Below are 24,253 nucleotides of genomic sequence, written 5' to 3'. Positions count from 1 at the left end.
GACACTGAGTGATTTGTTGACCTGTCATGCTCCGAGAGTGGCCTGACATGAAAAGGGAGAGGCTCACAAGGAATTTTTTTAAAATAGTTTTAAGCTACATTGTCTCTCTTGCAATTATAAATTCAGCTCATTCAGTCTCAGAGAATAGTCTCTGTTAAATTCTTATACTTAAAAACCAAAAGCTTTTCTAATGGGCAGTGACTCTGTTGATAGCTGAGCACAGGTGAGCACTCTGGAAATTTGTTCTAGTCTCTTGTTCTGGCGTCAGACTGATTTAAGCACAGGTTGAAGTCTTATCTCCACTGAAACCCCCAAATTGTGCCACTGATTTTGAGTTCAGTTTTCTTGCAGCTCCAGTGTGACTCATTTGAGAGGCCAGCATTGCTATCCTTGTTTTACAGCTGGAAGATGTCAGTCAGGTTACTTGGGTAGCTGTATGGTAGTCATCCATGGCTTCAGAGCCTCTGGCCTTAAATAATGAAAGAACAAAAAAATTGTTTGGAGCATGTAGGATGATGTGGTGGGTAGAGAAAAATGAGTTGGATTCTAGTGAAACAGAGGAAGAGTCTTCAGCAAGATTGATGAATAAATGTTAATAGGGGATTATGCCAATAGACACAATTTTAGAGGTGATGTCACATCAGTGTTTTCAAAAACACAGTTGCATAAACTCTAGCTCTTAATCTTTACCTCATTATGTATATTTGCATAAAACTTGCCTTTGGGGTGTTTTATCAGTTTTGTGAACTGAATAACTGATGCTATCAGGAGCTAAATTATTGAAAGAAAGCACAGTTGGCTATGTTCAACTGGGAGCTAAAGTTGGGTCTCAGCAGAGTGTATTATTTATAAAAGGAAATTACTTTTTAAACTCACCAAGTTCCTCTAAACATATGGGGCTTCCAAGCCAAATCCACTTCAGGTGGATTTCTTGAAAGACTTGAGTAAAATTAATATAAGACAACATGTTATTTAACTCTGTTTGGAACAAATATTACTTTAAATACACATTGCCATACTCCAGTTATTTAAAAAACATTTGATTCCTATGCTCTAGTATGATGCTTAAATAGTAGATTACTGTTAAAATGGGGCAATAAATCCTGCTAGGCACATATTCCAACCAAATCTGCTGGGATATGCAAATCCCACATATATATGTGTGTGCATGTGTGTAACATACTAGATTGCTTGTGTTTGTGGTAGCAGCTTGGCATTACTGAACTTGTAAAGAGAAGAAATGCCAATGCAAGAACAGGTGTGCTGATCTACTGAATAGCAGTCAAAAGATCCTATGGGGCCTTTTTTTCTCCATGTCAAAATATCAAATGCAGGGGAGTTTTTTAACATCAGAATTAAGCTTTGAAAATTAAATGCCTCTTCAATTTGTAATGCAAAGAAAGGAATATTAGGGGGAGGAAAGAGAATAACTGCAGTCTGTGTACTTAGGAGGATAAAGAAACAGGACTTACATGTGGGAGAGAAGAACAGGGGCTACTTAATTATTGCTTTTAAAAACTATTTAAAAACCTGTCAAAGATTTCTAAGCCCATTATGCTGTGTGGATATTCTCTTTTCTGTAAGAGAACTGTGAAAGTGCAAATCTGTAAAACACTCTGCAACCACTGCTGGGCTTCTACCAGCGCTAACTATGAGGGAGAAGAGGTGATTAAAGTGGTTATGGTGAAAGCAGTGTGGATTTAAACTGACTGCTGGAAGACTAGAAAGGATATAAATAGAAAAGGACTCTTTTTATGGCTCTTCCTCTAAGGAAGTAAAACATATGCACATATCTCAGGTCAGTGAGATTCAGTTGCTTGTTTTAAATCAGGAATAAAATTCCAACATTTCCACTATAAAAGGAGAGCCATGTTCCTACACAGCAAAGATAATCAGGAGGAAATGTACATGTTTTAATATGTACACATCTAGATTGAAATCTGTCAAGAAACTGAATTTTTTGTGAAGATGGGTGTGTGTTAGCTGATTTAGTGGTTAAAGAACTGAAGGTTATGGGGTTTTGTGCAGGCTGCAACACTTAGTGTTTTTATACATAGTAAAGCCATGCAAACTGTAGTTCCTGGTTTCTCTGAGTTGTGAAATGTATCTTGGATGGTGGGTTGGATTTGGGTGTTCTGTGGTTTATTGTGTGGGTGTTTAGGGAAAAATCTGCTGAATTACAGCAAAAAGCAACTGCCAGAGTATTTTTGTGAGTGCTTGCCTGGGATCCTCTTGGCTGTGCTAAGATCCTCTGAGGAAAGGCCCTAGCAAATAATAAAAAATACAAAACTCTTGGACATTTGGTAATAGGTTCTTATGGGGCATGTGTATAAGCGTCATGATTTTTATTTTTTTTTGAAGGCAGCACAGCTTAAGTGTTAAGGCAAAAATTTATTCTAGCTACATATTAAAGCTATAGATTACATATATGTTACTTTTTAGACTTAACTACTTACTTGATGTTCATTGTAAACAGCTTTTCCATATCAAAAGAGATTACAATACAAGCAGAGTTTCTGAAGTGTGGAATACTTGTGTCAAACAACTGCTTTGTAACATCTGCCATAATATTTTACAAACGCGAAAACATCTTGATTGTCCTTTAAAGACAGTAAAATTAGTCTCCTTTTATACTGCTGGTAGCGTGCTTCATGTAACCAGAATGACATTCTCCCATATCCTTACCTCTTGCTCACTCTCTCTGAATTTGACACCAGTGTAAATATTAATTTCTGTTTAGTCAGAGTGGACAGAAGAGCTTATACTGGTCTGATCTATCTCTGCTTTATATAATGGGAAAAGTGATCAGGTACTCTGCAGTACCTTACATTATGTAATAACTTACCTAATTTAGTGTTCCAGAATTAGTCAGCTTGCATTATTACCCAGTAAAAAGGAAAGGAAAGTTATAAAAGGAATGAAAGAGTTTTATTTGGTTTTGATATTTTTGTAATTTTAATCTAAAAATACAAACAAAATTTTGCATAAAGTGATTGACTCTTATGTGGAACCACTAAAACTTCCAGTTGCCAGGTCTGCGAACTCACTCTGGGTTCAGAGTGTCAAGCTGAATCTTTTTCCCACACTGCTACAATGTTTTCTGCAAGTAATCCCTTTGCTTCAGCTCATTGGAATTTTGCAAATAATTTGGACATGCCCAAGAAGGAATAGAATTCAACTTTAGGCTCTTATCAATGTTGGCTCTGCAGGCACTGCAGGGGTGAATGTCACTGACAATTTGTTTATCAAGTAAACATAGCAGAGCTTATGTTTGCAGTGTGTAAGACAATAAATCCTTCAGGATGCACCTACTGTGGTATGGTTCGTGCTGTTCCTGTTCCCCAGATAAACAGTAACATCTACGTTTTAGATTGTGTGTTATGCGAGTTTACTTGTTTCAGTTTCTTAACCACAAATGAACTGTAGCTCTACAATCTCTGAAGACAGAAGAGTGCTCTGAAAATGAAACCTGGAAGGAAACAAGTGAAAAGGGCAGAAAGGTTTGGGTTTCTCAATTTTTAACATATTCCAAAGGAGGAATGTCAAGTGTCTTGATAATGCATGCCTCTTCCTGCTTTCTGACTTCTTTAGCTTTGCAGCTGGAAAACAAAACCTCTTTGTGCAGCTTTTAGTGGGGAAATTTATGTTTGCTCTTGAGTTTTAAAGAATATTAGATTAATAAAGTGTTCTTAAAGTGTATTTGGATTTTCAGTATAATATCTTAAAATTAACATTTTGAGTCTTGACAAATTCTGTTTAAAATTGTCCAGAATTTTGTTGTAGATAGAACTAGGGTCACTTCTGAATCTGTAATGTTTGGCTTTGCATAAAAGCAGCTGGAGCATAAACCAAGTATATATTGGTTTTATGAAAACAAGCTTTTCAAGCTTCTGAAGATCTATAGCAATTCTGCAATTCCCTTTTTTCAGGAGGGACTTTAACATAGCTGCATCAAATTATTTAGGACAAAGAAAGGTGAGAGAATAGCCAGAAGCTTAAAGTGGCAGGATTTCTTAATATTACTGTATTGTCTTCTAGCTATGCAGCCTTTGGGATCCTTTGCTGAGGTAACCTGCAAATCAGTTGTTCTTTCCAGTAAGAAACATAAGCAGCATTTGGGTAGAATTTCTGCCTGGTTGTCTGTCAAATGATGAAGTTGACCGATACCTTTAGGGGACGTGGACAGAGGTTAAAGTTACTGTAATACAAGGAGCAGAGGCAGGGAGGGCTCCTAAGAACTGAGTATGCAGTGGGCTGTAAATGCCAGTCACATGAAAGAACGAAGTTTCTCTGGCTCTCCTTGCCTGCACCTGTGTTAATTCCAGCAGGCAGTGAAGGAAGGGGTATTGAGCAAACACCAGAGGGGCAACAGCATCACCACAGCCTTCTGGTTTTAAAAATATTTCTAATGTGCTATTTCCAGACATCTGAAGTGAAAGGTTAAAGAGGCTCTGAGAAAGTCTTCATAGGGTAACTATAAAGTGACAACTGGTGTTTTACCAATTCCATGGTAGACAACTCAGATTCTGTCTATTAAAAGTTAGATATTTCTTCTTGTCCTAAATCATTTTGATGCAGTGTAAAACTTTGAAGCTCTCAAGAAGTATGTAAGTGGCAATGTCTGTTCAGAACAGCAGTGGTAGGCGGCTACTCTAATGCCTGTGTCCGTGGATCTTCACAGAACTTCAGGGAAACTTGGTGGCATGGCAAAGTGAGGTTGAGGCATAGGAACCATGCAGGAAATCTGGGAAGAAAATTAACTTCTTGCAAATTCTGTACCTTTATATGGAAGTATGTTTCTGGATGGTGTAGCCTGATGACATTATGGAGTGGGAAACACTTAAAATAATCTGATACAATCGAAATCCGGCAGTTGTCATGCTGGTGAGCCAGCTGTTCAAAATCAACTTGTTTTATTGGCATAGCTGCCAGAGTCCACTAGAGACCTGTGTATTGTTAAAGGGTACCTGATGCTCAGGCTATGAGTGGTGGAGGTAGTGTTTTAGCTTAGTTGTTGGGGTTTTTTCTTTAATTTATGAACAATAGATATTTTTCCACTAACAATCACTATTCAATTCTGTGTTCACAACTCTAGTTGTTGGGAAGATGGAGTTGTGTACCTGTCTTTTGAGGTATCATGTGTTTCTATTTACTGAAGAGTAAAAGTAAAAATATTTAGCATAAATAATCAACACTTACTGTTATGCACCCAGTTTAGAACTTCCCAGCCTGCAGCTCTTGAGAAAACCTGGTTTTGTTCTGTATGTTTATTGCCTTTTCTCCTCGTTATGACTTTTTTTTTTTTTTTTTTTTTTTTTTTTTTTAACTGCCAGAGACTGTATATCTGTAGCCAACAGCTGATGTTGCCTGCATCTTGGTTTGGATAGAAGCTGACTGGGCTTGTGGAACTGGGAAGCGGTTGCCTTGAAGTTGCCAGTAGTGCAAGAACCTGGAGTCTGAGAGATCTCCATGGTGCTCAGTGTTGCAATGCCAAAACTTCTCCTGTTTTGCTGCCTGTTAAAGAACCATGCTTTCTTATTCTTCCTGTCTTAAGAAGCTTGTAAATATGGGCTTATTCTGGCAAAACCAGTAGATCTGACACACTAAGAAAGCCACTATATTTCTTGGATTTCTGCAGTGGATGCAACTTCAGAATTGCCAGTACTAGACTGAAGGAATGGTGTCAAAAAGTATGCAAGTAGGAGACACAATAATATAATAATAGAAATCCTACTTTCACAGTAACAGATTTTTCATAGATAACTTAGTGCAGAAGACCTGCAAAACGTAGAAGGATAGGTGTGCCATAGGAATGGATTAGTAAGTAGAAGGATTTTTCTGAACATTACGAGCAGCCAACACTGCCTCTAAAAATGATCCTGTGATGTATTATTGATACTACTCGTGAGTCTAGCAGTAAATTCTGAATAATGATTGTACCTCAGATTTTGTCCTCAACAAAATTTGTGTGCTGCCTTAGTGCAGCTTGTGGAAGAGTAAGGAGCTATTGCAACCACTCCTGAATACTTCTCTCAGTGAGTCTCTATTTAGAAGAGTAGAATTTGACAAATAAATTAGGAATATGGGGCACTTGATGACATTTAAATAGTTAATGATTGTTTACACTCAAGACCTGTGGAATTGTGGCATGCCTCAGCTAGACTATGCAAAAGTGCCTGTACACGCTTGGAACTGCTGTTTTCCTTTTGATAGCTGGTTGAACAAGGCAGCAAGCATTCCTTTGTTTTGACAGGGAAAGCAAAACGTTCCTTGAAAGGACTTCCTTTTTATGTTACTTATTGAACTGAAATAGGTAGGAATAAAGTGCTTGACTAGAAGCTTTGCCTCACAGTGGCCTTTTTTCTTCATTGTCTGTCTTTCGAGCCTATGGATTTGTATTGGTACACGATGTTGCTTTTCCTTTGCCCTCATGCTTCTGTTACGACATGTTAATTAGCTACTGAAAAACTTCTCATACTTCTCCTGGGGATATTTGCCACACTTCGAGCACAGACTTCTGTGTTGCTGCTCTGTGTCAGATACGATTCTGAATATGTCAAAAGCTGAGCACAGCTGTTGATATGAACGTTTCTTAAGAGTTGCTGTCAGAGTACTCTTCCAAGGATGCTTCTAGCCATCTGGGCTCAGCATCCAAGCATCCCTAAAATATCCACTGGGCCGTCCATTGGTAAATTGTCTTGGATGCTTGTTGTATCGTCTTTTTTGTTTGTTTGTTTTGTGTATAATGCAATCATTTCCATGTCCACTAGTAGGGTCACCTATCAAGTGTGTGACTGTTTTTCACAGTATGGGAAGAATATTGGAGGCTGTTCCTGCCTCCCGTTTGTAGGTTGTAACTCCTTTTTGCTCTGAGGTTTTGCAAGCAAGCAAAGACAGACTACATTGTAACATATTTTGGGATGCACTTGTTCCAGTGACTTACCTAACATGAAATGTATGAACAGATTCCCAACGCTGACAATCAAATTTGGGAGCTTTGCAAAAGTTCTCACAGGAGCAAGAAGAGGGATGGGTGCTGAAGCAAGTTCATGATTCATGTTTACGAATGCTTCTGCCCACTGCAAAACGGGGTACCCAAGGCCGTGTGAAAGCGTGCATATGCTGATGAGGTAACTGATCAGGATGCCTTTGGAGCAGCAAGGAGAACCCAGAGATAATGATGAGTTCACACAGTTGACAACTTTGCAAGGAAATGACAATGGGAAGATTGCCAGAAAGGTTAGCAGTCAGGAGTGTGTCTTATGGACCTGAAACACACAAAACTGTAAAGGGATTACTTCCCTTAAAGAAAGATTTGTTAAAGAAAAAAAAAAAAAAAAAAAAAGTAGTATCTTCATTCAGAGCAAGTTCGTTTTGATAAAAATTTACTGAGAAGTAAGTAGTACAGTACAGCACTAGAAAACCCAGTGAATATTTAGATATTTCATTGCATATGTATATAACCAAACAAGAACCTCCTGCTATTTGGGCAAACTAAAGTCAAGCTTCTAAGATGACATTCACAGAGGTATTTAAAAGCTGGTGAATTCATTGTGTCCATGTTTGCTGGCTCTTGAGGATATTATTATTAAATTTATTTTGGCTTTGTTGTTGCCTGCAGCACAAGGACTAGAGCTTCCACCCGTGGATCCTACTGCTAAAAAATATCAGTGCCATAACTCCTGAAGATCTGTCTTCTCCCAGTAAGGGAATTACCATGAGTTGCATGTGGAGGTTTTCTGAAAATACCACATGTGCCCTGATTTGTTGTCATAGTCGAAGGTGAAACACGATGTGCAGTACCAAACTGCTGCTTGCAAGCACATACAACAATGTGTTTAGAGTTATTATCTTTAGAGCAATAGATGTTTTAACTATCTCGTCCAGAGAAAGTGCAAGATTTATTAAGTGACTGGTTTTGTATGGTGAGTGTGACTCAGGATCCAGTATCTGACAGTGGCTATTACCTGTTCAGAAGTAATTTTTCAGTTTAGTTTTTGCTCTTGTACTTTTCAGTAATGGGGTTTATGTTCATATCATTCTGGTTTAGAGGATTACGCAGAGCGTACATAGGAGTACAGAAGGCTTGTATGTAATGTAGCTTATGCAACATGTATCTTTCCATATAGATGGAAATATGTGCAGATGCGCAGGACATAACAAATTTGTTTATATTAGCCAGCTAGCTCTAGGAAGTCTTACTACATTATTTGGGAGCATGAAGTATAATTTCTTAACAAAAGAATTTCAATACACAGTGTACTTCAGGACACCTGAAGCTTTTGTTTGCGTTGTAGCTGGGGAGGGTGACATTCATTTGGCTGAGCAGGAGGGGATACATGTTGTAATCCTGACACACGTCCTCTAGAGAACTACAGAACTCGTCATGCCAGATGACCTTTCAAGTACCTCCTGTGTTCTTGTTGGAAAAAGTCAACAAGTGAAAGGAAAGAGAGCTCAACATGATGCAGTTCACAGTGTGTTGTTATCAGGACTTTGGGATTTGCTTTTTTTTTAAGAAACTATTAGAAGTTTTCATAAAGTTGGTATTGTCATGTATCTTTACATCATTTGTTTAATCTGTATCTTTTAACATTCTATTTAATCACTAGGGAGGATATACTGCATCTGTTTTACAGCAGAGTCAATTCCAGCCCGCTCTACACTCTTCTTCTTCATTATCAGCTTAGGTTAGAGACTTGGAGAATACTCTAGGTGACAAGAAACCTCTGGATGCCATCTAGTGCACCTGCTCAAAGCAGAACCAACCAGACTGGCTTTTGCAGGGCTGTGTCCAGTTGTGTTCTGGGGACCTCCTAGGATGGACATTCAGATTCATTGTGTTCTTGGTCCAGTGTTTGACCACCTACATAACATTTTTTTAAAATTATTATTTAATCTGTATTTTCTATGTTGCAACTTCAGGTTGTGGCTTCTCCTACTACTGGTGGGCACCTCCAGATCTGTCTTATGTATCTTCCTGTTAGGTAGTGGAAGACCATTAAGACCACAAGCAGATGGCTCTTCTTTTCTTAAGTGTGAACAAACCCACTTGTTCAGTCTCTCCTTCTATACCATGTGCAGCAGAGTTTTTGTCCTTTACCTGTGTCACAGCTCTGGATTCACTCCAAAAGGTGCATTGATAAAGTTTGTTTCTAGCTGTGTGGGCTGGTAATAAACACTTGTTCCAAGCAACAGCTAGCATGTTGGAAGTTATGGAGCTTGGCAACTGTGAGAAAAAAAGTATATGTTAAATGCTAAGTCCTGTTTTTTTGCTGAGATACTACAAGCCAGTATCACAGGCTTGTTCCTTTTGTCACACCCTGCTGTCCTTATCAATGGTGATTTTACTTGTTACTCTACAATCAGACTGCATAGTCTGTCTAAAGACCTTAAAGTATGGTTGCTATAGTAGAAAAGCAGTATTATCGTCTTAGATGACTTCTGTTTTTTAAATTATGTTAAAGAGGCATTAACCACTGAAAGTAATCTAAACTCATTGGAAAGAGAAGTTAGTTAATGGTATAATGTGACAGCAAAGTTTCAGGTTGTAAATGTTGTCTTAAAATTGTGCTAATGTGAATTTTGAAAAGGACAGTACTTGTTAGCTATACTAAGAAATGGATTCTGATTTACTATGTGACTTAAAGTTGGTTTAAGCATCTGGAATGGAACAAGTTCCCTTTAAAGTGTGAGCTAAACACAGTTCTGAAAAGACCTATTGTCTTTCAGAGTCATTTGACATAATCTGGCAAATTTTCCTGTTTATTTAGAAAACACAGGCTACAATTGCCATTTTTGTCATGTGATGACTAACACCATCACAATATAATGAAATATTGTGTAAACAGAGCAAAAAGTGTACACTTCAAAAGATTCAAGAAGGTGCTGAATTTGCTAAAAGCAAAGGAGCTGTTTGAGATAACAATATGCAACCCAGTTTGAGGAATTCATTTACAAAATAGATTAATTTGATGTGAAGTTGTACTTAAAATCAGAGTGGAAGATTTGATAAAGTCAGCTTCTCTGCCATTTTAGTTTCTTTTATTTTTCCATTACTTTTGTCCTTTTCTAAAAGTGAACTTCTAAAAGTTTGGGAGTCCAGAAAGCAATCAGATTTGCTCTTTTTTTTTTTTTTTTTCTTTTGCCACTTGAGCCAGTAAATGCCAAGGGATTTGACTAAAGGCTAAATCCAGAGTAGATTTGATAATCAATGTATTAGATGCTAGTTATTACAGCTTACCTTATTTAAAAACTTAGCTCTTTTCAGTCCCTTGTGTCATTTCCCAACTCTTCTGAGTGTGCTGGAGGGCTGCTACTTATCTCTGTTGCTTAACAGCTGGCATGAAAGCCTGTGCTGGTTTCCTCCTCCTTCTGTTCTGATGAAGCTGTAGGTTGTAAGATCCACAAACAGTGAATACTCTTTAAGCAATTTGTTACAAACTGCCTGTGTGAGGGACTAAGAAAACTGTGTTAGTAATGGTAGCAGCTTTGGTGTTCTTCAGTTGATGAAGATCACAGTGCTGGTCAGAACATCATTACCCTGGGCTCAGAAACCACGTGTTACTGCTTTAGAATAAATCTGTCACTGAAATATGGTGGTTTGGAGGGAGTGGCTAGCATTTTAATTTATCTTGCATATTATCTTAGTTTTGGTTCTCTGTGTTTCTTCTGTATGGTAGACCTCTTGACGTAAGACATTTGAAACTTTAAGGTCTAGCTCTTCATCCTTGCTTCTTCAGAGAGTATGTGGTCTCCTGCATTTCAGTATAGTCAGTGTCACTTTATGGTTCAAAAATTAAATAAAATGTTAAAACTTTAAACGTATGTAAGTGCCTGACTGGTATTTTAACATTACTGTGGATGGTATCTCTTTAATTCCATCAGCTTTCTCATAGTACTTGCAGTTTCTATAAATGTTGGAAGCGGCAGTGTAAGCTCATGGGTTTAAAAAGCTAGGGGAAAAAAAAAAAAGGAAAATACTGTAGTACTCAGGGAAATGTTTAGGAAGCGTGCAGCCTTCTTCAAAAATATCGTGCTGGCTATGTGATGATCTGTACATCCAGCCATTGGTTTCACAGTACTAGTTTGCTACATAGTGATCCAGCTGCTAGGGATGGGAGTGTATTAGCATTCCAGCTTTATATGTGTACATGCTTTTTGTTGTTTTTAACACAAATCCCGTGGTTCCTAATTAGGTAGGAAAGTGTGGAGAAATGTAATCTTAAACATACAATCCACAAAAAACAAGTACAAGGGACACCCTTGCCTCCCTGCAGCCACTTTATGTAAGGTTTGGTGAAAGGCACTCTTCAAGACCTTTTTAGGTAATTTTGATGGGTCAATATTGGGAACCCACATGCGTCACTCAGACCACAGCTTGTCTCGAGAGAGAACCAGCCAGCCTGCGCACATCAGACTATTTTGGGAGCCAAACAGCATCTATGTGGGAGGACTGAAAGCCACCGGTACAGGGTGATCTGATACTTCCTATTCTGAGCAAGCCGCTAGCTCTTCCTGCGTGCTAGCAGGTGGAGGATCAGCTGGGTGGCACGGCACAGGGACTCCTTTGCTGCTGCTACTCTTTTCAGAGCAGATACAAGAAGTAAAAGAGATCAAAGAAGGAAAATAAAATGAAAGCTGGTTTTCTCTCTCTTTCAGTTTCTCCTGTAGCCATCCAAATCCCCCATGTTGAAATGGCTGACTGTCTGGTCTTTGATTAAATCCTCTCCTTTGATTTCTATCTTATTTCTATCTTTCTATCTTTGGCCTGCACTGCTTTTGAAGTTTCAGTTGAGTTCTTGAATACAAAGCTATCAAACACCTCTATTTCAACAGAGAGTTATATCATTGAAAAGTTTAATAGACCACTTTGTCCTCAGGGAAAAGTTATGAAATACTTATCTTGATTGGGGGTGAAGATCCTATGGAGTAAATTAGCCTATTAAAAGATCTAAGATCTTTTCGCATTTGGGTAGCCTGAAATTAGCACTAGAATTAATAGTAAGAGAAGTTCTCCAAAAAAGGGTTGTTGTTTGTGAAAGTCAAACACAGTATCTGTGAACCTTCATATAAAACTGATAGTTCCTATTTGGAAGAAAAAAAAAAAGGGGGGGGGCAAAACAAAAGCAAAAACCAAACTTAGCAAATCACATGCTTACCTATCACTGTCTTGATAACACATCCACACAATGTTGGATGTATGAGCAGACTAGCTCCTCATCATGAAAATAAATGCACTAGGCAGGTACAGAGGAGAACCAGAAGCATATTCCTTGTTTGTGTTTGTCTTGTCTACCATAAGAACAGCAGTTGTGGTGGCTCTAGTGGGGTTTATTTTATTTTAGGAGAGTTTGGGATTTGCTTTGTTTTAGTACACAAAGATGTATTAACTCTAGATCTTAGTGTGGCAAAAGATTAGATTATGTGGTTAAAAGTTATTGTACTTCATTATGTTCAAATTACCCTGCTGTAATTTAAAAGTCAAGCGTGCAAAGAGCTATCATAGAGAATGAATTGCTTCTTACTATATTTGATGCCATTTTAATGACTAAGATAGCAGTGACTGGGCAGTCAGAAAAACTGACCCTCACATTGTGGAGAAAAGTTTAAAAGCTATGTAACTTATAGTGTTTATAAATTCACAGCCATCTTTCTGCTTTGAAAAGAGCAAAATTTATGGAGGTAATAAATATAAGTGGTCATTGTCTGACCACAGAAACTGATTCTACAAAGTAACTCTTTATAGTGTCCAGATGGATCATTCATTTCTCTGTTCACCAGGGAGAGTTTCCCAGTAGGGAGTTAGCAAGTATATTTATTAAGTCTTGAACCAGGCTTCAGGGGGGAATTAAATGTTCTCTAGTTATCTCTTGCCAAGAACGATAAGCCTATTTTATGACAGTAATCATTTGAGAAAAGGGAAAAACTATTTTTTGTCTCAGCTAGGTTACTGAGCCTGCAAGCCAGCAGAAAGCATTGCTGACTTGATGAAGGCAATCCTGGCAGGTGAATGGGGCTCACTGAAGCCTCAAATGCTTCTGCAATAGCCCGCTCTAATGTGGAATGTTGTGAATACCTTGATTTACACAATCTGCACTCCTTTTAAATAATTATTTTTTTTAAAAAAAAGTCTGAAATTAGAGAAGAGATTGATACAAGACTGGAAAATTAATCTTGTGCCAAGCTTACAAATTTTGTATTGAAGTAACAGAGAAGCCAAAACAACATATGAAAAATAGTACAGATGGTCTTGCAGAATAAGGAGGAATGATGACAAATCTGAACTAAAGTTCTTCTTCTACAGATAGTTAGAAAGAAAGACAGAAAAAACTGTGTCAAAGAAATGAAGGTGTGTCACTTGCCATTTTATGTATGGATCACTTCATGTTGGTTTGGATGTGGTTGGAAACATTGCACAAGATTAGACTAAATAGATCAGATCAGCATTCTGTTTTCTTTCTAATTTAGCTTACTGTGCCTTACATTTTTTGGAACACAGATGACTATGACAGAAAAATGCTTTGATATGCAATATATTATATATTAATATATATTGTTATGTGATACATAAATATGTGAAATACATTTTTACTGCATATAAAATAAGACAAAACTATATATATATATGGAAGCACACTCATGAAAGATTGCACTTGGATCATTTTGGTAAATGCTAAAAACTTAGCAGTAGGAAAGTGTCATCCTTGCCTTGTGGTAGCTTGATGATATTAATAAATAATAATGAAGTGCTCTCCTCTGTAGAAAAGCAACTTTATCTGGGATAGTTTTAGAGAATAATGATCAAAACAAAGATTTACTACTTGTGATTTAAATACCAAAATTTGTTTTTCTAAATGGGAAGTGCAAAGTTCCAGTCTGCCCCTGCCACTAGTTGGTTGGTAGTGTAGATGTGCTATTTGTTCCCAATGGTAGGCTCACATTGAGGGCAGTGAGTATTTTGTTTCCAGTTTCTTACAGTTTACTTGACTAAAGTCCTAAAATATAAAAAGCCAGGACAACATACAGCTGGGTAAAGAGCGTTGCTGTGTGGGAAAGAGAGCTGGCAGGTTTTCTTGTGCATAAGGTGGAGATAAATTAAATGGTAGGTGGTAGGAGAAAAGTGCCATATGTGGGAACTTTAATAACACAGCATTGTTTTCAGAACTTCTACATATTTGCAATATGGCAATAACTTAGCATCCTCTCTGAATTTATTCAGTTTCCACCATGTATCCCTTTATGCTTAGAAAGCACATTCCTCATGTGCACCTGCAATACCACTTCTATTTGAGGGCTGACCTGGGCTGAGGTGGAGCCTTCTGCAGGTCAAATCCACGCAAGTTTTTTTGAAGTGCTGTGTGTTATTTGTATTTCACCCAGAGTTGGATTTGGGATATGCATTTAGCAGCTCAAAAAATCTGGTGTAGATTTAGCAGAAGATGCTTTTCTGCGAGCTAAACAGAAGAGGTTTCCTTGCTTTTGATCCCCAGCATATGTAGGTTGGTACTTGACTTTGGGATACCTTTTTATTATATTGTTTGACTTCACTTGTGACTTCTACTTTTAGCAGCTTCCAGAAAAATAATTATCAGCCTGCTAGCATCTAAATGACATCACTCAAATATATTCTGATATATTTGAGACCTTGATGTTACTGTGCATGTCTCTTACTCTTGAGAGGGCCTGTCATAATGGGCAGAGAGGGATGCGTAACTGTGGAAAGGAGAAAAATTTCCAAACCTTGAATTTTTTATGTGTATATATACAGAGAGCTTGTCTAATTCAGAACTCTTGTTATCATCATGAAGTGTTTTGTGCTAGAGAAGTGCAGCCCAGCCTCTGGACAAAATTTGAAGACAGTCACTTCTTCCCTGCAAGCAAGAAATAGAGGGGGAAAAAAAAGGAAATTTTGCATGCCTCTGGACCCATCAATGGCAATTATTTGTTTAAAGAAACAAATTACAGTTTTGAATTTCTTGCAATAAGTCTGTTTTTGAACTATAAAAACAGTGTTTCAATAAAATGTTTGTGGCTTTGCTGAAGGGCAAGTTGAATACATGATATAATTTTGTTAAACACAAGTTTCAAAGTGTTAACCCTGCAAGTTTCTTGAAACTTTTGATAAAAAGAATTTCTGTGTGATGCAACTGTCAGTGGCTTTCTGAATTCTGATTTTGTACTTTAAAAGAGATGCTACCCTGTGTTGGGTGCAAAATGTCACTCACAGATGAAGAGTAGAAGAGACATCAATTCTTTTACTTTATTACTGTGGCCACTGAAATGTTATCAAGTCTCATTGCATCTAGTATATGTTCAAAGCACAGCACCTGAGATAGGTCCTCAGACTGCTTCCATTCTTCTCAAACATTTAACACACAAACCTACATCATCATTTTACTTCTCTTTAGAGATTATTTATTCTTTTTGTGGCATAAAGATTACCTGGTGTGAACTTTGCAATCCAAATTCTGCATACTTTTGTCAAGGGAACAAGTGACATTTCATATTCCCCTTCCAGGATCCTTTTACAGGTCTTTTCCTCTTATCTCACCTCTGTCATGCTCCTTGCTACCCCTTCACTCCGTAGTAAAGAGAGAAGTGCTTTGGGGCAAGGCAAGAGGAAAAAAAAAGTCAAATACTACAATTCAAATTGTAAACTTTTTTGCCCATTGATTCCAATGTTTCAGTAACTTGATCCAAACTAACAAGAAAGATAACAGACAAGTTAGCTAATCATAATGTGAGCTCTCTTCTACTTCTCCCCACTAAGAAAACATACACTAGAAAAACAGATACAGGACATAGGGTCTCACTGCAGTTAGGATGCCAGAGGTGGGGCATCTGTGTTCAATCAGAAATACCTTTAAAACAAACCTTTAGATGATACCAGTATTCAAGTGCATATACGCTGAAGTGCTTTGCACTAGCATCATAAGCATGCAGTTGTTTTATAGACCACCTTTATAGTCAGATCTCATTACTGCAATGGTTACTGGTGTGTATGTATTATAAGGCTAATTATTTATGGTATATATGGTTCATTTGCACTGGGTGCTGTCAGCTCAGGCACGTGACTTGCACTAGGAGCAAGCACGGAAGGACACATGATACACACAGGGAAGTGAGCATAATTGTAAAATTAATTTCTTCATAAGTAAGAGATGAATGTGCAGCTTCTCAGATTCTTTCACATTAAATATGCTAAATTTACTAAAAAATCTATCTGTGTGTTAATTCTTATTGTTTATAGAACAGTGGTATCGCATGTCTTCTTACAGGTACAGGGCTTCAGAAAACACAACTTCACAATAAAATCTTGGCAAAGCTAATGTTTATGGTGTCCTCTGCAAAAGCTTTGTAAATTTTCCAGGCGTGCTCCCCTACTCCTGTTTCCAGTGTTACATTCCTTGAAAAGATCTCTAACATTCTGTGATTCTGTGATTTTACAGCACTCCCCATGTCCCTTCACCCATTTATTTTGGTTCTCACTGAGACTGTCTACAGAAGTGTCACGTCGTAGTAGGAGCAGCTATGTAGTAGGGCAGAAGAGTTGCTGTTGAGGAACCAGAATGTGCATTAGAAGTCTTCTGTCATCTGCTTCGGACTGGCTCATCTGGCCCATTGGCCTTGATGTCCATTAGCAATCAGTGAGTGCATCAACTAGTTTTCCAGTTCAGCTTCACACACAAGTCTAATTTGTACAGTCCAAACTTACTCTGAAATTAAAATTGAAGCATGGTAAATGGGGTCTAGCAAAGTTGCTTCAAAAGCATGCTCATGAGCCAACCTAGTACACTAATGTAAGTGCAAGCTGAGTGCTCCTGCAGGGGAAAAAAAAAAAAAAAAGGCAAAACAAAACCCAACAATGTTTGATTTGCTTTTGGAGTGGACTACTTTGTGGTCTTAACGTAGCACAAGTATTTAAATACTGTTTCATTGCTTCCAGGAGATGACATCAGTGGGCACATGCCAGAGTGTAACTGGCTGATGGCCTCTGATAAGAAACTTGCTTGAGATAAGAAACAAGGTTTGATGTGATTCACTTTAACTAGTGATTACTGGTTGACTAGATGATGATTAGCAGAGAATCATTTACAGTTGTTTACAAGACCCAGCACTCTAACTCTGTTACTGGCATGCCCTGGGATCTTAAGAACACATAAAGGAAGAAAATAAGTTGAGTTGCCCAAAGTTTGGTTGTTTGCAAAACAGATAAAAAAATTCCAAAAGCTTTGAGATTGTTTACATTTTCTCTGTGTCAAAACCCTGCATTTCAAAACTCTAGTAAAACCAAGAAATTATGGATGTGTTAAGATGTGTAAATGAATCTGGCTGTGGCTGTTTGTTTTTTTGGGTTGGTTTTTTTTTTTTTCAGAAAGGGGAGAGGGGCAACTACTGCAGACCGGAAACAATTTTAAATGTTTTAATTGGAGCATTGTTTTAATTGGAGCGGTGTTTTTCATTACAGTGCTCTAGAGGTTCTCTATGTGTCACAGTCACAGCGTATTACAATAGTATATTGTGTAAATACAGTGACGTGCATTTAAAATAATCATCACACCTGGTGGAGATGCTCCTCATCCTGAACATGTCAGATGAGCTGTTCTCATCCAGTGGAAGTACAAATCTGGTGTGGAGTCTCTCACCCCAAGTTAGTCATGTATGCTTTACTAGCTGATATAATTGATAACAAATAGTTTAGTGTATCTATACACTTGACTTCCGGACTGAAATATTCCTATGTTGGTGGAACATTGTGGTAGATTCTGTTGTGACTATTTATGGCTCTCTGAACTCTGCTAATGTTTTCTGTAATTGAGACATCTCAGTTAATTTCCATAAACTTTTTGTCTGTGAAAGTCTTCAAACTACATGAAGATGTTTTTATAGCTGATTATTTTATTTGGTTGGTCTTGTCAAATTTGTTGGGAGTAGAAAATTCACTAATAATTTTGGCACAGGTCAGGTCGTTTTGTTTTGCTGTTTCTGTGGTAGTGTTGCATGTGTTTCTCCTCATCCCAGCTATTAATATGATGCAATAAGGTACGAAACCTACTGAAATCTGGTTTTAGTAATAGACAAAATGTACAGGAAAGGACTAAATGTATTTTGTACTTGCTGGCTAAACCCCTTGATGTATTCTCATAGTTGTGGGCTCTGATCCATAAAGATTTAATATGTAGCTGTGTTTCAATAGCAGTTAACCCACTCATGAGGCATGTACCTTTGTGTCTCGAGTCTGGATGGTCTTACGATCTCATTGCAGTTAAAAACAGAGATCCCTTTAAAAATGAGACTGAGCAGACTGAGGGAATATAGTGATAGGATGAGGGGTAACAGTTTTAAACTGAAAGAGAGTAGGTTTAGATTAGATATTAGGAAGAAATTTTTCACTGTGAGGGTGGTGAGACACTGGAACAGGTTGCCCAGAGAAGCTGTGGATGCCCCATCCCTGGAGGTGTTCAAGGGAAGGCTGGATGAGGCTTTGAGCAACCTGGGGTAGCGGAAGGTATCTACTAGAAGGTTCCTTCCAACCCAAACTATTCTATGATTCTATGAAGTTAGTGGTTTCATAGACTATACTAATGCTTTTTGTTCCTTACCTCTTCTTTTGAATGATTAAACTTCAAATTTAGTCTGTCACATTATGATTTAAATACAAATATAGGCAGAAGTTACTGTATGAAACGTTGCAAATATTGCTTAATAAACCATGGAATGTAGTAAGGTTATTTACAAATGTTTTGTTGGCCTGTATGTTAGGAGTAGTATCAGTGCTGGTCTAATGATCCTCCAAGTTAAAACAAGGATAGTATTACCAATGTCTTGCTTAACCTGGGATTTGGGACTCTGCTTTTTGACTCTATGAAAATATCTTACAGTGTATGAAATATCCTAGGCACAGTTAACTTTTACATTTATGACACATATTGTTTTTGCCTTTTAAATTACTCTCAGTTATAGTTTCTTTACCTTCCTTTCAGAAAAGACGACGGCGGATTGACCGAAGCATGATTGGGGAACCAACAAATTTTGTTCACACAGCTCATGTAGGATCAGGAGACCTATTCAGTGGAATGAATTCGGTAAGCATGAGTGGATGAAGAATATTTAATCTTAGACAGGAACAGTCTTATGTATATTGTGGCTGAAGTAATTAATCTTCCAACTATAAGAAAGAATCTCTATAAAACTGAAGAACAACCTGCTAATGTTTTAGTTCCAAGTCCTGAATACTTGCATGCAAGATTATGGAATATAATTTTTAAAATTCCTATATTTGTTGACAATACATAGCAGATGCTGTATAAATTTTACAGGCTGTGTGTAGAATACTTTCTAAAAATTAGTTCTGGTGGTATGTATGAACTAAAAAAGAGGTATATTAAAGAAAACTTCTTAAAAGTGTTTTATAATTGTCTAGATTTCTTACCTTAAATGCTTTAAGCTATCTTAGATATCGTTTGTGTAAAATTCTAACTTACCTTGGTTTACGGTGCACACAAATATTTTTGAGTGTCCTTGTTGAGGTTTTTCTATACTCTGTAGCCCTGTTTGCAATGTGAAATGTTTCCAGAGCAAGCAACAATGTCACAGGCAAGGTTTTCTGGCTTCCTGTAAATGACAGGAGCAATAAATATTTTTATCTCTCTGAAAGTGAAAAATAGAGGCTAAGGTAGATACAAAAAATCAACTTATGCAGATAGATTTCTTTTGTACAGCTTCATATTTACGTGAAATGTCAATCTGTTTTTAAGGTCAATAATATACAGTCTAAAAAAGGGTTGCAAGTAAGGTTATTTGTAGTTTCAATTAGTTTACAGCTTATTGAGATCAGACAAAAGCTTTTTAACGTATTGGGGAAGGGCAAAGCTAGAAAATCTGACATGACAAGGCATTTTCCCAGAAACAACATAATGGATTGGAAGTGATTTGTACTAAAACATCTGTAAGCAAGTTAAAAGGACAAACACAGCTTCAACTGGATAAAATTAAGTTAAAGCTAATTACTTAATACAATATATTACATTAATATTTAAAACCATTATGAACTGAAATATTAAAGTGATAATAAAGTGAGCAGTTTTTCTTTTTTTTTAAAAGCACAGCTTTTTGCTTTTTAAATGTCTTCTGTCCTGTGAGAACCTTCCTCATTCTCACAGCTGAGCTGCCTCGTGAGGTTTGTGGTGATTGCCTGAAACTTTGCTCTTTCACCTCAGACTTTCCCCCTACTTGCCCTCACCTTTGTGTAATCTCCAATTAATCTCCAGATAGTAGGTAATCATTATTGTCTTTCTACATAGCCTTTTTCATTTTGAATGCATATAACTGGCTATCTCTTTCACTCTCTCAATTTTTTCTGTTTGGACAAAGTGCTGCGTCAGTAGCTAGAGTGATTTTTCTGATCCTAGATAGAAAGCATCTGTATGCATAAAAATAATCCTTTTTTCCTCTCTCTCTTCAGAAGCAGAAATCTCTACTTTTTCACACTGCTTATTTTTCTGCCTCTTTTTTGGTGACTTGCTGTGGTAATGTTGCATCTAATATCCTTGTTCAGTCTTTGCAGTGTAAATTCCAGGATTATGGTGTTACATGTTTTAATTAATATAATCTTCCACATGTTTTTCTGCTACTTAATTTCCTTTATAAGTATGGACATTGTAATCCTTGAACCTCCTTGTGCCTTCACTCTTCTGAATACCTTAGGAGGACCCCCTGCTAATTTCATTAGCATTTCCCATGTAAATTTGATTCTTCATCCAGTATTTACTCTATGCCTTTTTTCACCAGCATAGTTCTTCATTGCATATCCTTATGATTCTAGAGTACAGTAGTTTCCTGAATGTTTTTGATTTTATGTTTGCCTCCTCTGTAGAGTGCCTTGCTCCTTTGTCAAGGGCACACTTAAACAGTAGCAACCCTCTGTGCACTGTTTCTTTACTCATTCCCATCACTTACTTTCTTATTTTACCTTCATATTCCTTGGTGAAATCTCTCACTTTCTTCTGCTTCATATTCCTCAGTTTAGTCTTCAATTTCATGTGTTCTGTCCTTTTCTTAGCTTGCCCTTGTTTTCTCTCTCAAGGACCATCTGTGCTGTTTCCTAGTTCTAAAAGGGAGAGAAAGAAGGAAATTAATGAGATAGATAAGCAGCACAACAGATTGTATGATATTTAACTGGTGCAATCCTTTTCACCTTCCAAAATCTTTAAATCCTTATCCTACCTAGATTAGACATAAGAGAGAAGAACCTTGCTGTTATGTATCATCAAAGGAAGGTAATGGCATCTTTAGGAAAGAAAAAAATAATTGCATTTCGTGGTGCTTGTTCTTGTAGCTCAGACTTCTTCAAAAGGAGGATGCTTCAAAAGGAATACCACCTTACAAGCCTACAGTTGTTAGACCTGCTTTTTGATCAGTGTTTTTAACATTGTGTGTCTCCCATATAAGTTTTCATTACACAATAGCGACTGAACTGTTAATGCAGTCAAGTTTAATTTGCTGCATTCTCTTTGCTTGAGGTGTAACAGCGTCTGCATTTTAAGCTGATTGTTCCTTACCCACTAATGCAACCTGTCTATATGTGTGACTGAAGTACCAGTGAAATTGTTCTAACCTTTAGAAGAAGTACTCATAAAAATTTGCACTTTAACCTTGCAATTTTTGTTGATTTGCTGTTCTCCAAAATTTTCAAGTTGTGTAGGCAAGTTTTCAGGCTGGAAGGTGACATGACCTGGAGATGTTTATCGAGCTCTTTTTCAGGAGAGACAAGGCTTTATCCAGATGAAATAAATGCAATCCTCTAGTCATTCTTGTGAATGCATCTACATTTAGATTAATTATTTTTTGAGGAAAAAAAATATTAAATTCAAACTCCTTTTGTTCCAATGAGCAACAGAAGATGCTCAGTGAAGATTACTAGCTTGGTGAAATGTGAAAGTTCTTAAACACCACTCCATTAATATGGTTGCACTTCTCCACACTTCCTTACCAAGTTTCTAGTCTCTGATGTCAGACCTGCTAGAGTATTGGCTCTGAACACTTTTCCCTGAAGAAAAATGTGAATATAACGTTGCTTTACTGCAGTTGTATCACTTACTTGAGCAAAGCACCAAGGTAGAAAATGGCTTTACATCACACTGCTTAAATACATAAAAATCAGATCTTTGCCGCAGTGTTGCAATATGCCATACTGTTGAAGGCAAGGATCCTAAAACAGGCTCTTTGTTTACATTGGTTTGAGAAACAGTGTGTAAGAAAGAGTTGTGATGATTCATTTTGTGTGTGTGTATGTGTTTTGTTTTGATGTTGAAAAGAATATACTCCTTTTGTCTTTGTAGAGAGGGAAAATATTTTGCAAGCTACTTGGAAATATTTCTCCAGTGCTGTTTTAATACAGCTTTCTAGAGATGTTTTGAGGTTTCTATGAAGGAGCATACATGTAATAATTGAAAGTGGTGCCCTGCAGGCATAGACTTTGCTGCAAGTTCACTTTCAGAAGCTGTAGCCTTGAATGAATATATTATTTTGTGCTCATTGTGTACTTGTTTTGTGTGCTGTGGGGTGCAGAGAGAAAAAGGCCAGACCTTTAAGATTGGAGTTGTCTTTCTGCAGGCACTTGGAGATTACTATTTTGACTCATGCAACACAAGCATGGAAAAATTGTGGATTCTCTTCATTTTTGTTGATAAAGGCGATAAAAGCCATAGAGGGTTGTGCATGTGTGTGTATAGGGTTTTTTATCTATTTATTTGCATCAGGCTAAAAATACCTTCAAATAAGATATTTCCAGGGAAGTTGATAGATGAGTATGATTTAAACAACAAATACCCTGCCATTTAAAGGAATAGTAACAACTAAGAAAAGTGGTGTATGCTGTTACAAAAATAGATAAATAAAAAACCTTCTACAAACCAAAAGCTTCTTTTTTGTTAAGAAAGTCCTTTTTTAGTTATTTGAAATTAGCCATACAGTGCAGATACTATCTAGATATTTTGTAAGTTGGCTATTATATTTTTAATGCAACGGTGTCAAATTCTCTGGTTTATCATACTTGGCAAAGAACATTTTCCATATAACAAGATAAATTATAGCTTGTCGGATGGAGTAGAGTTGGATACCAGTAAGAGATTTGATTAATTTTTTTGGAGTAATCAAGCCAGTCACTGAAAGCCTGAATCAGCCAGTTTTCTTTGGGAGAGAGGAAAAACTTCTACCTCAGCACCAGTTCCTCCATGTCTCCTGCTGAGCTGCATGCAGAAGTGAAAATTCCAGCAAGCCTACGCTGTACATGTCCTCATGCAAAAGTAATGTAGCTTTAATGGTAAAGGAGCACTTGAAAACCAAACCTAAACAAGAAATAAAATTGGAAGCAAGAAGATGCCGTAGCTCACTAACCACCTTTCTTGTTTTCTCTGCCCCCCTTTCCCTTCTATCTCCAGGTCAGCTCAATTCAGAACCAAATGCAGTCCAAGGGAGGCTATGGAGGTGGCATGTCCGCAAATGTTCAGATGCAGCTTGTAGATACAAAAGCAGGATAACCTTGGGTAAACCTTTCCAGTAAGTATTGCACTCTGGGTTTTAGGCACTGTTAGAGTAGTAGGAAGAACAATCATACTACCACTTCATTAACTCCCTATAAATAGCTGTGTCTTTACAACACCCAATTTCAAAATGCATTTCTGAGTAAAAAATTCAATATGGTGTAAGCATGTTAATTTTTTTTACACAATGAACAAGAGATTCTCTTGACTGCATCGGTCTGTCCATAAGCCTGTTTTATACCTAAGATGATCTTGATCAGCTGCTTCAGAGCCGACCCAGCTCCGACAGACCGACTGATCGTGAGGCACAGGTGGGATTTTCAGGAGATTCCTTCGACAGGAAAACCCCGAGACCCCGAGACAGCGGCGTAACCCAAATCCCACCTCCGTACACAGTGAGCACGCAGCGTGGGGGCACCACCTGCAACAGGCTGCAACACGCTGCAGCAGCAGAGAAGGCGGCTCATGTAGCAGGACGCTGAAGTTTTGCCGGGTGCAAAAGCCTCACAAGGCAGCCCTAGGAGCCCAGCGAGCAGGCAGGGTTCCTCTGAGGAAGAGGGAAGAACTAAAGACCAAGTGCTGCAGCGGTGGGTGTGGGAGGTTGTGTGACAGGGCACAGGAATTCTGCCCCTCCTCGCCTGTGAGTCCTACCTATCTACTGGCAGCCTGTGACCGCTCTTTTTGCCATGGTCTCCACCAGGCAGGGA

General features: G+C 37.8%; 1 protein-coding gene across 1 annotated transcript in view; it reads left to right on the top strand.

Annotated features, from left to right (window-relative positions):
- The window catches only part of CDC42SE2 (CDC42 small effector 2), a 30,325-nt gene extending 6,782 nt beyond the window's left edge, over nucleotides 1–23,543 (top strand). Inside the window, exons 2-3 of the mRNA XM_010079690.1 lie at nucleotides 18,987–19,088; nucleotides 23,445–23,543. Of these exons, the coding sequence (XP_010077992.1) occupies nucleotides 18,987–19,088; nucleotides 23,445–23,543 (201 nt within the window). The remainder of the gene's footprint in view (nucleotides 1–18,986; nucleotides 19,089–23,444) is intronic.
- Nucleotides 23,544–24,253: the final 710 nt, after the last annotated feature.

Source organism: Pterocles gutturalis, unplaced genomic scaffold (assembly GCF_000699245.1).
Source record: "Pterocles gutturalis isolate BGI_N339 unplaced genomic scaffold, ASM69924v1 scaffold18679, whole genome shotgun sequence".
Classification (NCBI taxonomy): domain Eukaryota; kingdom Metazoa; phylum Chordata; class Aves; order Pterocliformes; family Pteroclidae; genus Pterocles; species Pterocles gutturalis.
The sequence above is the reverse complement of the archived record's forward strand: the minus strand, read 5'-3'. Positions and strand labels throughout refer to the sequence as shown.